Genomic DNA, 16137 nt, shown 5'->3' with positions numbered 1-16137 from the left:
AGAAACTCTTACAGTCTTCCTTTAGTACTGGCTAGCTTACCCTCCTATTTACTCTTCTCCCTCCTTATTTTTGTTTTGTTACCCTCTGGTCTTTGTAAGCTTCTCAATCCTCTGGTTTCCCATGGCCCTTCACCACATCATATGCTTTCTCTTTTGCTTTTATGCTATTCCTGACTTCCTGAGTCAGCTATGGTTGCCTCATCCTCCCTGTATTATGTTTCTTTTTCCTTGGGATGAATCCCTGCTGTGCCTCCTGAATTACTCCCAAAACATCCTGCCATTGCTGTTCCACAGTGTCTCCTGCTAGGTTCCTCTCTGTCAATTCTATCCAGCTCCTTCTTCGTGCCTCTGTTGTTGCCTTTATTCAGCTGTAATACTGTTACCTCTGATTCTATCATCTCCCTCTCAAATTGCAGAGTAAATTTGATCATGTTATGATCACTCCCTGCTAAGGGTTCCTTCACCCTAAGCTCCCTTATCACATCTGCCTCATTGCACAACACTAAATCCAGTATTGCCTGTTCCCTAGTGGGCTCCAACACAAGCTGCTCCAAAAAACCATCTCAGACATTCCACAAATTCGTTTTCTTGCAATCCACTACCAACCTGATTTTCCCAGTCCACCTGCATATTGAAATCTCCCATAATCACTAACTTTGCCTTTCCTACACATCTTTTCTATCTCCTTGTGTAACTTATGCCCAGCTCCTGAATCATGTCTGGAGGCCTGTACAATAACTCCAACTTTTTTTTTTACCTTTTTTGTGGTTCCTCCATTCTTCCCCCACAGATTCTACACCATCTGACCCTATTTTGTTTCTTACTATTGATTTAATTTCATTTCTTACTAATAAGGCAACCATACCCCCTTCTGCCCACCTGCCTATCTTTTCGATAGGACGTATAGAGAAACCTTGATCATCTGAATGACATGGGCAGGGAGTATTTTGTCAGATAATCAAATGTTCGGATAATCGAATGCCGGATAACACAATTTGGCTCAGCATTGGGACCTTGAATCTTGCCGGATAATCTGAAATTCAGATAATCAAATGCTGGATAATCGAGGTTCCTTTATATATCCTTGAATATTCAGCTCCCAGTCCTGATTCCCTGGCAGGCATGTCTCTGTGATGCCCACCACATCATACCTGCCAATTTCGATCTGTGCCACAAGCTCATTTACCTTATTCCTCATACTGTATATATTCAGATATAAGACCTTCAGTTTTGTGTTAACCATCCCTCTTCTCATTGTCAATCAATTATCCAGTGTGCTTGAAGTTTGATTGCTAATCATTTCTATACACACTGTCCTATTTGTGTCTGTGCTGGAGATTTTAATAACCTTACCTGAGTTCTGCACGCTTACCACCTCCTCTAATCTGGATTTCTAATTTCCCCTATAACCAAGCCCCCATCACCACCCCAATTTTATTTTAAAACCCTGTCTACAGCCCTTGTTAAGTGATTCACTAGGACTCTGGTTGAGGCATTGTCCAGGTGAAGACCATCCCATTGGAACATGTCCCTTTTCCCCCAGTACTGGTGCCAATGTCCCATTAATTCAAACACATTTCTCTCTCACCAATCTCTGAGCCACACATTTACCTGCTTAATCTTATTGATCCTGTGCCAATTAGCTCATGGCTCAGGTAGTTATCCAGAGATTATTACCTTTTTGGTTCTGTGTTTTAATTTCGCTCCTAGCTGTTCATATTCCCTTAGCAGAACCTCTGCCTGAGTTTTATCAATGTAGTTGGTACATGTGTGGATCCACTGGATCTTTATCCTTCCACTCCAAGTTCCTCTGCAGCCCTAATGAGATATCCTGAACCTGAGCACCAGGCAAGCAACACAACCTTCGAGACACAGAGCAGTGTCTATGTCTCTAACTATACTATTCCTCCATTATAACAAAGCCATCCTACCTATTTCTGAAATGAATATGGTTTATGAATTTCTGTGCTGGTATAATACCAAGTATGTAGGCAGGACGTAGCAAGGATTAGCATATCATGTAATATAATATATCCCTTTACCAGTTCACTACAAGCAATATACTGACTGTACCTAACTGCCTATGTTTGCAAACTCAAGTGTCCAACAATAGATGTGATACCGTGATTGGACAGTGTATGCTAAATAATCCTGTGTGTAAAATGTACACTGACAACCATTCAAGATTGTCAGTTGGATTTGCAATTGGTGCACTTGTGTGTACTGGAAGCTATGTATGTTAACACAAGTACTCTATTCTTTATTGACAGAAATAACATGTGTCAATACCACATGTTCAACTCAACAAAATAGGTGACAGCCATTCTGTGATTGATTTCTCTGGGAAATGCCTTGACCAGTCAGTGAAAATGTCTGTTTCAAAACTTAAAGCTTGGCCATTAACTATCTTATTATTTAACTGATGCATTCTCCATGACAGCACATCAGAAGCAGTTGACCAACCGTGTTCTCGTACAGTATAAATGTCACTTTTACCCTTTATTTCTTGTGCATTGTCCTGATGAAGGCAGGATAAAAAGTTTCATCCTAACCTATTTCCCGCCTCAGGCGACTGTGTGGAGTTTGCACATTCTCCCCGTGTCTGTGTGGGTTTCCTCCGGGTGCTCCGGTTACCTCCCACAGTCCAAAAATGTGCAGGTTAGGTGAATTGGCCATGCTAAATTGCCCGTAGTGTTAGGTGAAGGGGTAAATGTAGGGGAATGGGTCTGGGTGGGTTGTGCTTCGGCAGGTTGGTGTAGACTTGTTGGGCCGAAGGGCCTGTTTCCACACTGTAAGTAATCTAATCTAAATAATCTATTTCTCTTCCTGCAATATTCTGCTTCTGTACTACCAATAGCTACGACTGACTATTATTTTGGAGCCATATGCAACAGTTTGCTTGGCAGTTTTTTTTGGCAGTGGTTAACTGTCTCCTGGATCTACTGATAGGTGATTTGAAAACAACTTCACTGTTTTTCATTATGTTGGAGTTCATGTGCTGCTTTTATTCTTTTACCTAACTTTCTCATTTCTTCCTTTCTCTCAAGATTTTCTGACAATAGTTTGTGATTGTGCTTGAGCACATTTTTAAAATTTAATTTGGGTTGAGGATAAATGGGATATTGAAGGAACACTGGATGCATTCCAGATTTTTGTGCAGTACTGTAATCTGCAGATTTTTTCATTTTCCTATCCACTGTCCAAACAACAGAAGTGACTAACACATCACCGGTTGATATTCATCCTTGTGGTGTTGAGGGTAGGCGCATGGATTTGAGCCCAAAGTCTGACAGAGTCCTGGACCCTCTTCATTGCCAGCACCCCTCTTTCCCCCCCCCCCCCCCCCCCCCTTAAATGCAAGGTTTTGGCAGCCTTAAACTCAGTGTATCCAATAGGAACTATGAAAGAAAATGCTCATATGTGTTGACGCCAATTGCTGATCTCTTTGTATCTGTAATAGAGAGTGGTTTAGGGAATGGAGGTGTTGTACTGCTGCAGTAATAAATTCCAGAGTGTTTGCACTCTTGGCAAATATTGAGAGGGTTGCATGTGCATCCAGTGTATGCGATGACTGTGTAAGATCTGTGATAGTGGTGCTGGGTACCTAAAATTGAATTGAAGAGGCACCCATTAACTAGCATAGATATTCCTGCACACTGTCACCAGCGCACACAAGCTAGCCCTTTGTTTTCTTTTGGGTCATGAGAATTGCATCTTCCAGCTTTTTCTCTCATCACTACCTCTTCCATCTTCGGTCTCTGCACTGATTTGTTAAAATCTCCGATTGAATCTCTTGTTTGTTCACCTTGGTATTTCAATTGCTGAAACTCCTATGAATGGCAACAACTTTTGTTATCTTTTGATTCCTCTGTTTAACAGGTTTGAAAAAAAATTCCCCTGCTTTTTTTTTTGGTGCCTTTTTTCTAATAGTGCCCTCATTGAGCTGACTATTGCAGCAATAATGTTAGTCTTGGTTAGAAAATTTACAAGTTATAAATCTGATTACTAAAGACACATGCTTGAACAAGTAACTTGCTAAGTATGTGAAATTATTTTTAATTCCCCCTTCTAAATTTTGATCCTGATAAATATGATGTATTGCTGCTTTTAAGTTCAGTGAAATTTATTTGTAAGTTCTTAATTCTCATAGATTGCTCTTGATGATCATCCATAATGCATACTTTTGATCAAGGTAAATTACTAATCAGAAGCTCAGAATAAAGGTTTTTATTTTTGCTGCCTGATAACTAGGTCAACCAGAACACTGCTCCAATATTTAAATCGCTTCTCCTCTCTATTGTACAATATTAATGGAAAATGGAATACATTTTGTCAAGTGAGCTAAGTTTGTATTATAGAATACGATTAATATGGTACAGTCTCATGAACGTACATGTAATGCTGAAATTATGAGCAGGAGTAGGCCATGTGGCCCTATGAGTCTATTGCATCTTTCAATAAGATTGTGGTTAATTTGATTACTCCATGAATGTAGTGCCACCTTGTGAATATCCTACAGTTTGTACATTGAGGTATCCTGAGCCTCTGGTTAAAACCTCTTGCCTCATGTAATAACCATTTGGTCTGAAGATTCAAATCCTACGTTATTTCAAGATTTTATCCATTCTTGAGAAAAAAGGAATGCAGTCAGTGACTAATAACTGTTTGCTATTGATCCAACTAAAAGTAAATTATGTGAAAGGATATTCTTAAGGAATAAGTCAGTAGAAAATCTCTCTCAAATGTGAATGGTTCCTTTAATGTTGTACTGCTATTTGTGTCAAGGCTGAGGTCTGATTTTGAACAGATCAATATGATTCTAAGTCTTTAAACAAATAAATTTTGCATCTTGTGCTAACAGACTGGCTTGCTTTCTGGTTTTGCAGGTAACTCTAAATAAATCTCAGGTTGTCCTCCATTACTGAGCCCTCCCATGTTGGATGAGATGTAACTTTCCAGAAAAGGCGGCCAAGTAAGCGAAGGTGATCTTTGCTCTGAGAGACTTCCTCGTTTTTATCCCATCTTATCTCCAGACAGCATATTATCCACAGCTATTCTTTACTGAAAAATGTAGATTCCCAAATCTGTTTAAGGACGTCAGCCACATCAGTGAGCTGTATTGAAATTATTTTTAAACCAACTATTGATGTTTTCAGCAAAGCTTAATGAAGACCATCCACTTGGCTTGGCAGCAAAGAACTGCTGTGAATGTGAAACAGGCTGAGATGCTGAAAGAAGAGCTGGAAGGACCCGAGGATGGAAGAACAGAAACCATAGGTGAATAAGGAAACTTTAATGGGTGCAGCCTTCACAATCTTTTCACTAGTGCAAGCTCTCTGCATTATCTGCCTCTCTGGAATTCTGGCTTCTCTCCCAGTCTTTTGTTTCATTTTCCTAGAACAAGAAGGAACATCGCTTTAAGCACATTTGTGCTGTGCTTCACCAGTAATCGAAGCTTTTAATTAGTGAGCTGGATATCTTCTGATTATGTGACACATTGCCAGAAAATGTGTTTCCTGTACAGGCACTGAAATGGACAGCTGCAATCTTTAAGACTTTAGAGGGGAGAATTGGTGTAGCTCACTAAACATTTTAAATGGGATAGAAATAATATCATTAGTTCTCTATGCATCTACAGGAATCAATGCGGTAGAGGAACAAGTCTCATTACAATCATAAAAATGCAGGTTTCCTGTTTCAATGCTTATTGAGAAATTGGCTGATATAGATTTTTCCTTCTCCAATATAAATTTTTAGCTATTTTGTTCAATAAATCTTTTTTGTTACAGTTCAGATTGTCATACCTTTTATTTTTTTTAATAAAAGAAATGTGTATACACAATAGTCATTGGTGATGATGTGTTGTAAAACCTATGAAGTGTGAAAGTTAACTGACTCAGTAAGCCAACTGGTAGCTGGAGGTTAAAGATGCTTAAATGTTTCAGAAGCGCAGATCATATTGTTCAGGCAAATACTTGTAAACCTAACATCCTGTGCTGGAGAATAAGATTCAACATTAATATTGCTGGTGTCACATTATGTGTAAGAAGCATGTGACATTGTCGGAAAATGCATGTTCTTGTTATGAGGCTATAGCTGCCTTGTTTTTCCTGTCTTTCACAGACTGCTCAAAGTCCAACACGTGTCACGTTGGTAGAATACAGGTTAAGAAGGAATTGTTTAATGCAATCGGGGTTTTGAATGCTTTGTCTAAACTGGATGAGTGTTTCAGTATGCCCTTTGCAATACATAAGTGTGTATTCTCATGGATGTGCAATAGTCATGTTGAGTTCAGAGAGTACTCCGTGACCTGCTCCATTCCCACTATTTATTCCTGCACTTTGTTAGCCCAGATATACTTTACTAAGTGCTGGTGTTCTGAAATTTAAACAAGTGAGTTTTTGATACCTGACGTGGGGCAGAGTTATGGCTTTTCTCCAAAAACATCAAGAGAGCCATCCAAATCAAGACTAGCTGCAATTGGTTATCTTTCAAATATTGTGTTCAATCTTGCTTTTATTAACCTACACTCAGGAAAACACAATTCCTATTCTAGGATTAAGAATGAACATTATTTATCACAGAAAGTCTCTGATTAGTGCGTCAAGTGATTTAAATTGATCAAACTGGGAACAATTGACAAAAGCTGCCAACATTATTTGTGGTCATATCAAAGGTCAACTCACCACTGCTAATTTAAGCAGCAGGGAGAGAAAGGGACTTGTTGATTGAAGGTCAATGAATGCCATTGAGCTCCTAATTTCCATTTGTCCCCTACTCCATCCCCATCACTCTTCCAAATCGCCATTCACCCTCAGTAAATAATGCAAGCTACGTGGTTGTAGATTTAATATTTTACAAAAAGATGAAAGCAATCTTTTCATTGACACATTAACCTAAGTTTCATTGCTAGGCCGTGTGATGATAACAGCATCACAATGCAGCGGAGTGCTGACCTAAGAAATTCTGCTTCATAGGTTATTGATATTAAGATTAGAGTTGTGAATTATTCTTTTTCCAATCTCCTTTGAAATTACACTATTGCTCCCTGGCCTCAACCATACCTACCCTGTAACTTGGCACTAAGAAGCATGTAGGAGGTCCCTAGGATGAATATTTGTATGCCAGTTGTTTTGACTTTTTTTTTGCATTTTTTCATTTCATCATTCTCCATTTTTAACAATAGATTGTTATCTGGATAAAGGGTGTTTCTCTGAACCTCAATATTTTCTAATCCTATAAATAATAAATTTTAACAGGCTGAATTATTAGTTGCTGATTTATTGGGCAGGTATGATTATTGGCTACAATGAGGGTTTTTCAGGGTTCACTAATTTGTTTCTTACCCTGTCATCTTGTGGCGGCCAATCGAGTGTTGTATATGATACAAATTTGACATTTATTATGTCTCGAGTCTGCTGATGTGAGCTGCACATTGTATCATCCAGGTCTACTCAATGTCTTCCACATGTTTTATTACTGTTTTTTAATATGTATCATGTTCAAAGTTTTACTATATCATGTTGGAGTTAAAAATCTATTTTAAAATAAAATTTTAAAAGTAAATACTGCTTCTTTTAAACTAATAAAATTGCAACTGGTTCCTCAGGGATATATGAACTTCTGGCTCTGTGTATGTGTTTGTGTGTGTGATTCCCTTTATTCCCTCCCCACAGATGTCCTATCTTCCTTTTCCTCTGACTATACAAGTGTTTTGATTTCCACACAGCAAGGTGGTTATCTAGGTCAATGTTCATCTTTTCAAGTTTCACCAAAACTCTCAAACTGGTTCTTTGTCATTGTTGGTTGAGGGATATTGCTGGTGTTTAAAACTAACTGCCAACATAGCTGTGAATACATTTGAAGGCAATATTCCATTATGGAGCAAATTGGAATGTCTTGAGGATGTAAAAGATGTGTACAACCATGAAACTTGCTTTTTTTCCAATCCACTTGTACCAATTCACAACACTTTTTAGTAAAGTTGTTTTTTACCCAACTAGGAATTTTTTTTTGATAATTCCTTGAAATTTAATTGAATTCTGATCACAATCTGTAAAATGCCCCCTCACTTATTGTTCCAACTTGCCCAGGTTAATTCCTGAAGCCTGGAAATTTATCTTCCATTTGTGCTATATTCTGACTTAAAAATCTCCTGAATGCAGTAATGTATACTTTTTACATTGAACTTATACCAGTTAATATTAATTGAAATCTATAAGAACTGCAACCCTATTACCTCTGTACTTGGTAATTTGCCTATATTTCTTTCTCTTGTATTGCTCTGTCTGTTTGAACTTGGTACATTGCACACTCCCAGAAGTGTGACTGGCTCCTTTTTGTTTTGCTTCCTCAGTTCAACCCTTCTAGAATTTTCTAATCAACCATCCGGTTCAGAGATTTTGTAATATATCTCTGGAGCAGTTTGGGACTTGAACCTAGGTCTCCTGGCTCAAAGGTAGGGACACTACCACTGTGTTACAAGAGCCCCAATCCATTTAATCCTTGAGAATAAAAGCAAAACACTATTTGCTGGAGATCTGAAATTAGTGCTGGAAATCTGGCAGTATCGATGGAGAGAGAGCGAGAGAGAGAGAGACATGTTAACATTTCAAGCTGAATTTGAATTTTCAGGACTGTTCTGAGGCAGATTCTTATTTGACTCAGTTTTAAATGTTTAGAACGTTAGCTGTTTCTCCTTCTTAGTATTTCTGGCACTTACTATTTTTGATATGCCCATTATTTGATGCTGTAGCATATTGCTGTTCTTCACAGCTTGTAACTTTAACCAATGTTGCAAATCTACCTTTTTTTTTAAAACAAACCTCCTGACATTCATCCAAAACTCCTCATCAGGAAATGTGTGTGCTGCATATTCTTTTTAAGCTATATTTCAGTAAAGCCGACAATATTATCCTCTTGAAGTGTTGTGCCCTCATCTCATCTGACTTATCTTTTAGACTACTTGCATTGAAGTATATACCATGAGAGTATCGAGATATACAGCACAGAAATAGACCCTTTGGTCCAACCTGTTCATGCCAACCAGAGATCCGAACTTAATTTAGTCTCTATTTGCCAGCATTTGGCCCATATCTCTCTCAATCCTTTGTATTCATAAACCCATCCAAACGCCTTTTTATATGTTGTAATTGTACCAGCCTCCAGCACTTACTCTGGCAGCTCATTCCATACACGCACCACCCTCAGTGAAAAAGTTGCCCCTTAGATCCCTTTTAAATCTTTGCCCTCTCACCTTAAACCTGAGTCCTTTAGTTTTGGTCTCCCCTAGCCTGGGGGAAAGACCTTGACTATTCACCGTATCCTTGCTCCACATGATTTTATAAACTTGTATAAGGTGACCCCTAAGCCTATGACACCACAGTCAAGATAGCCTCAGCCTCTTCAGCCTCACCTTTATAGCCCAAATCCTCCAACCCTGACAACATTCCGGTAAATCTTTTCTGAAGCCTTTCAAGTTTCACAACATATTTCCTGTAGAAGAGAGACCAGACTTGAGTGCAATATTCCAAAAGTGGCCTTTATCTAACTCCTATGTTAGCTATTTCTAGACATCGCTTGTTTATCTATTAATTTTGTAATTTCTTATTTCTGGTTTTGTTTCTCTTGTGAATCTACACTGCAGTTCTCACTCCCTTGCCAAATTAATTTACCTTTCTCAACACTACTTGCAAGTCTCCTAGCCAGGATATTGACTCCATTCCTGTTGAGATCCAACCTTTCTGGTGTGTACAGTTCCTGTCACCCCAAAAGCTGGTTCCAGTGCTCCACCTCCTTTATCTATGCTCTTTTCTTTTCTTCTGTATTCACCAACACATGACTGTTGAAATAATCTATAGTTTGCTACCTTTTTAATTTGTTTTTCCTAGCTGCCTGAAATTAATGTGCCCACCCCCCACCAATTCAACCTTCTGTCCAGATATATCATTGTAGCAACCTCCTAGCGCTTCCATGGTTCCTCAGTATCTTCCGCCCACTCAGTATTAACCACCATGTAGCATTTAGGCAGACAATTATTATCCTGGTGCATTTGGGGGACTTGACGATGATCTGCTTGGTCCTATTGGACTATGACAGTCACCTGTTCTCCCTCAGTCTGCCTAAACTTCACCTGCAGAGTAACCATCTCGAGAAATACGCTATCTATATAACACTCACCGTTCAAATGCACTGTAGTGATGTTAACTGCTGCTTAAGCTCCTCCAGCTGATGATGCCATGTGTGGTTGTAGAATTTCCTGGAGTTCCTATGTGGAACGGTGTATGTTCTGTGGGCTTCATGTGTCTTGTTGCACCTCTGAATGATCAACCAACAACACTTAAACACATTATGAAACTTGTTTAAAATCAATAACTTCCCTTGTGATAAACTACTTTGTTTATTGTTTCTTTCTGCTTGAGATTTCGGCTCCCTGCAAGCTCCAGTATCTCCAGGTTCACAATCCTTTCCTTCGTCCTTTCAGAAAAGAGGCCACTTGCAAGTGCTTTTTGTTTTAACCTTTTACTTGCTTTAACCCTGAACTCCTTCAGATTCATGCCTATTTGCTTGGGATTCTCGAGCATCAATGACTTTGGTTGGCTTTTTCATTGGAGACTAATTGCAGCCTCCTTGGCCACAACCTCTGGTATTCACTCCTAAATCATTGTGCATTATGAAGTGCTCTATAAAGTCCATCTCTTTGGCCACATGCCCAACTATCCTATCATTTGGTGTCTATTTTGTCTAGTTTTAACTTTTTTTTTGAGGTGGGCTGGTAAAATGCAGTTGATTGAATGGGGATGGGCAGTCAATTTGCCAGGCCATGAATGTTTTGTTAGCATGAGGAGAGGGCAAGCTGTTTGGAAGTGGTTTCCTGTTGGGAACAAAGAGGAGCTATTTGCTGGTGAATGGATTCCTACCTTCCCAACAATATCTGCAGATCATTTTCCCTTTGGTGTAAGGTCCAACATGATTCTTTTTACTTAGTGCAGAACTATGGTAATCAGTCTGCTTTAATAGTGACTATTAGATTAGATTCCCTACAGTGTGGCCCTTTGGCCCAACCAGTCCACACCGACCCTCCAAAGAATAACCCACCCAGACCCATTTCACTCTGACTAATGCATGGTATTTTTATTTAATTATAGATGTGGGATTTGCTGACAAAACCAACATTTTGTTGTCCATCCCGACTAGCCTTTGAACTGATTTGCTTGCTAGACTACCCTAAGCAATCGGAGTGGTTAAGAGTCAAACACATTGGAAATTCCCTTCCCTAAAGAGTATTAGTGAACCAGTTAGATTGTGGTTTTTAAAAAAAAAATCATAATTTCATGGTCACCATCAATGGCACATTCCAGATTTCATCAATACTAATTTAATTTCCTCCAATCTCTTGCTGCCAAACCTGTTGATTTTCTCCTGTGATTTTTGATTGTGTGTTTCCCTGTCCATCTTGCTGCCCCCTGCAGGCTTCAGCAGGCAGTGAGCACCACACTTTGTCTCTGTTCAGTGCCTTCTTTGTGGTAAAACTCCCCTGCGCTGTGCTCGAAAGGGAGTATTACCTGGCAGACTACATTCACTGAGGGCACAGCAGAGCATTTGGCTAAGTAAATGAAGGAGACTTCAAGGAGCATTGATGAGAAAGGAGCAAAGAAGTGGAGAGTTTCAGATCATCCGCTCCAATTTATCCTGAATGTACGTTTGCCTTTATTGGTCAGTATAGGAGTTGCGAGGTCATTTTGCAGCTGCACAAGACATTGCTCTGGTCACTTTTGGAATATTACACTCCATTCTAGTCTCCCTGCTCTATGAAAGATGTTGTGAAACTTGAAAGGGGTCACAAAACATTTGTAAGGATGCTGCCGGCGTTGGAGGGCTTGAGCTATAGGGAGAGGCCGAATGGGCTGGGACTGTTTACCCTAGAGCGTTGGAGGCTGAGGGGTGACCTTATAGGGGTTATAAAATCATGAGGAGCAAGGATAGGATAAATAGACAAGGTCTTTTCCCTGGGCTGGGGGAGTCCAGAACTAGAGGGCATAGGTTTAAGGTGAGGGGGAAAGATTTAAAAGGGACCTAAGGGGCAACTTTTTCACAGAGGGTGGTGCGTAAATGGAATGAGTTGTCAGAGGAAGTGGTGGAGGCTGGTACAATTGCAAAATTTAAGAGGCAGCTGGATGGATATATGAATAGGAAGGGTTTGGACGGATATGGGCCAAGTGCTGGCAAATGGGATTAGATCAATTTGGATAGCTGGTCGGCACAGATGAGTCGGACTGGCGGGTCTGTTTCTGTGCTTTACATCTCAACGACTCTATGACTCAATCGCTGTGTTGAGATTTGAATCCAGAGTATTACCCTGGCCTCTGGACTTTTAGACTAATGACGTTGCCACTACGTTAGCAGAATTCCAGAGGGCTGAGGTATGCTGAGCTCTGAGGTGCTAGTCTATAATTAGGCAGTAACATGTAAGACCTGCCCATCAGCTTGCTCTCCCCCCATACAACCCTCCCGCATTGTTCCCTGCCCCCAATAAACTGCTTCCCTGTTGGCTCTTGTATGTCATCTTTTAACTTTAATCATAGGTCAGCCATCCCTCTTGGCTGAGCATGCTAGCCATGTGAAAACTATCCCAATGTTGGAACTCTTAAGGTCAAAAATTAAGCTGAGCTCCAAAAGCTTGCAATTTCAAATAAACCTGTTGAACTCTCACCTGGTGTTTGGAACTTTTAACGATACCTCCATTCTAAATTCTGATTTTCTTTTCCCCCAATTTGTTTAACTGGTTTAAACTTTTTTCCCCTACTTTACCAGATTCACCCTAACCTGCTATATGCGAAGTAGGAATCACCGTCTTATTTATATAAAGTTGATTTTAGATGCTTAAGCAGTGCATCTTGACCACTGTGGTGCTGTTGAGCTTTTGACAATGTTTTCAATTTCTTGGTGATGTCATTAACATCTTGTACAGAGTTATGGAACAACTTCTGGCTGAATTCCTTAAGTGTCATGAGTTAATTATTATCTCTAGAATTTGTTTTTATTCTGTCTTTAACCATTCAACCATTTAGATTAAATTCATATTTAGTGTATCATTGCCCTGTAAGTGGAATTCTCATCCGGATTTATGTTGCTGTGGAATTAATGCATGTTTCTTTCTCTGCATTACACATTTTGTTTCCCACGAGGCTAAATTACCATAGTAGTTGCTGGGATTTTATAAATTACTAAAATTAAGGAATGTGGGTTGCATCAGGATGAATCTTGATCGTTGTGTTTGAAAGGCATCCAGATCGTGTTGGTACCAATGCACAAAGGGATTTCTCTTGATCGTGGGAGGTGGGCCTCATTAGCTAGAGCAGCATTTATTGCCCAGAGGGCAGTAAGAGTCACACCACATTGCTTTGGCTCTGGAATCACCTCTAGGCCAGACCAGGTAAGGACAGTTGTTTAATTCCCTAAAAGGACATTAATGAACCAGATGGGTTCTTTTATTTCCTGACAATCGACAATGGTTTCATGGTCATTATTAGATTCTTATTTCCAGATTTTTATTGAATTCAAACTTGACCATCTGACAAGGCCGGATTAGAGCCCAGATCCCCAGAACATGACCTGGGTCTCAAGCTCATTGGTCTAATGATCATACTGTAGGCCAATGCCTCTCCAGTGAGTGTGCTCATAGGGAGAGGTGGTATTTTGGTGAATTGTCTCTTGTTTTTTTCCCTATAGTCTTCACCCAGCATCCTCTCCCCATAAACAAATTAAGTAGAAAATTGCAAGACCAAGACATATCCATGTCTTAACAAAAACCCATTAAGAGTTAATGAACTCAAACCCGTAAAATCTTTAATTTAGTAAAGATACAGACCAGTAATAATGAGTCAATGGCAGGATGTTCTATAGGTCCCAATGGCTGCTTCTGGCCCTGTGCTTGTTCGTCCGTTTTTGAGATTCTGAAAACAACCTAACCTTGAAATCTATTTTAATGAGCTGCATTTTAACGACAATTTATCGCAACTTTCACATTGCATAGCAATGACATTTGCAAATGACGATTAATCCAGGCAAGTGAGGTTTATAAAATCATGAGGGGCATGGATAGGATAAATGGATAAAGTCTCTTACCTGGGGTGGTGGAGTCCAGAACTAGAGGGCATAGGTTTAGGGTGACAGGGGAAAAATATAAAAGAGACCTAAGGGGCAACTTTTTCACGCAGAGGGCAGTATGCGTATGGAATGAGCTGCCAGAGGAAGTGGTGGAGGCTAGTACAATTGCAACATGTTAAAAGGCATCTAGATGGGTATCTGAATAGGAAGGGTTTGGAGGGATATGGGCTGGGTGGTGGCAGGTGGGATTGAATTGGGTTGGGATAGCTGGTCAGCATAGACGAGTTGGACTGAAGGGTATGTTTCTGTGCTGTACATCTTTATGACTCCAAATGTGAGGTGGTGCATTTTGGAAGATTTAGTGCAGACAGAAAGTATACAGTAAATAGCAGAACCCTTGCAGCATCAATTTACAGCATGATCTAGGTGTACAGGTCCACAGTTTTCTGAAAGTGATCACACAAATGGATAAGGTGGCCACCCCATTGGACAGAGCATAAGAGTATAAAAAATTGGCAAGTCATCTTGCAGCTGTCTTGAACTTTAGTCAGGCCACATTGGAATATTGTGTACAATTCTGGTTGTCACACTGCCAGAAGGATAGGGAAGCTTTGGAGAGGATACAGGAAGGGTTTACCAGCATCCTGTCTGCTTTGGAGGGCATTAGCCATGAAAAGGAATTGGACTAACTTGGTTTATTTTCACTCGAATGTCAAAGGATGAAGGGTGACCTGATAGAATTTTGCAAAATTGACTTGCATGGATAGTCAGTTATTTTTCAAAGGAAGAATGGTTAATTACTATAGAGCATAGATTTAAAGTGATGGGATAAATTTAAAGGAGATGTGAGAGGCAGGTTTTTATACAGAGGTTGTTAGGGTCTTGAATGCACTGCCAGAGGATGTGGTGGAGGTAGAATACAATAATAACACTAAAGGTATCTTAAGAGATGCATGAATAAGCAGAGAATAGATGGATATGGACCATGTAAAAACAAAAGGACTTTAGAAAGGAATCATGTCTGAGCCATTGTATTGGGCCAAAGAGCCTGATGCTGTACTGTTCTTTGTCCATTGAAATGCAATTGAGAGATTAAAAAACTAGTCATTCTGGGAAGCTGCTCCTTGTGATCCATGCATGGCTAATATTTAGCTTTGATAGCATTATGGTGTTCCACTGTGCTTGTTACTGCACAGAACTGAAGACTAGTATTATAGGTGGATGTTCACTCACATATTTGTGTTGTCTTAGAACCATAATGTGACACTTCAAATGAATTTGCTTATAAATCTGGCTGCAGAAATATAATGGGGGCATAATGGAATTGCAACCTTGTTGCATTACTCCTAGACATATAAAATAACAGAGTCATTTATTGTAAATTGAGAAGTATTGTGATTGCATCTGAAATCATTTTGTTACACAATGATGTCAGTGATAACTTAATGCAGTAAATGTCCGTTTAAGGTTTATTGCCCAAATGCTGGGTTTGATCTATTTGTTCTGTCACTGTTCCATTTGAAATTCAGCCCACACTGGTGGGAATTAATGTCTTCTCCTTTTATGACTATTGAAAGAACTGCATTTTTGGTGAATCAACTGTTTCCCATTGCCCAAATGCTGCCATCATCTTGTGGCTGCGATTTATCAAATGCAGAATAATGTCTGGACCTAAATCTTTCTGGTATTGCTGAATAGCATGTGGGCTGTTGTTAGCAATAGGTGTTTTCTTTCCATTTAGAGTCATAAAGTCATAGAGATGTATAGCATGGAAGTAGATCCTTCGGACCAACTCGTCCATGCCGACCAGATATCTTGCTAGGATCTGGCCCATATCCCTCTAAACCCTTCCTATTCATATACCCATCAAGATGCCTTTTAAATGTTGTAATTGTACCAGCCTCCACCATGTCCTCTGGCAGCTTATTCTACCACCACCCTCTGTGTGAAAAGGTTGCCCTTTAGGTCCCTTTCCCTTCTCACCTTTTAAAACTATGCCCTGTAGTTTTGGACTCTTCCATCTCAGGG

General features: G+C 39.8%; 1 protein-coding gene across 2 annotated transcripts in view; it reads left to right on the top strand.

Moving 5' to 3' along the window:
* The window catches only part of LOC122564452 (sodium/hydrogen exchanger 3), a 131276-nt gene extending 123656 nt beyond the window's left edge, over positions 1 to 7620 (top strand). For both annotated transcript variants that reach the window (XM_043719350.2, XM_087978550.1), the window contains one exon: positions 4887 to 7620. In XM_043719350.2, the coding sequence (XP_043575285.2) occupies positions 4887 to 4890 (4 nt within the window). In that variant the 3' untranslated portion in view covers positions 4891 to 7620. The remainder of the gene's footprint in view (positions 1 to 4886) is intronic.
* The last annotated feature ends 8517 nt before the right edge of the window (positions 7621 to 16137 follow it).

Source organism: Chiloscyllium plagiosum, unplaced genomic scaffold (genome assembly GCF_037043375.1).
Source record: "Chiloscyllium plagiosum isolate Xiang-an unplaced genomic scaffold, Cpla_swu_hap1 HiC_scaffold_34, whole genome shotgun sequence".
In the NCBI taxonomy this organism is placed as follows: domain Eukaryota; kingdom Metazoa; phylum Chordata; class Chondrichthyes; order Orectolobiformes; family Hemiscylliidae; genus Chiloscyllium; species Chiloscyllium plagiosum.
The sequence above is the reverse complement of the archived record's forward strand: the minus strand, read 5'-3'. Positions and strand labels throughout refer to the sequence as shown.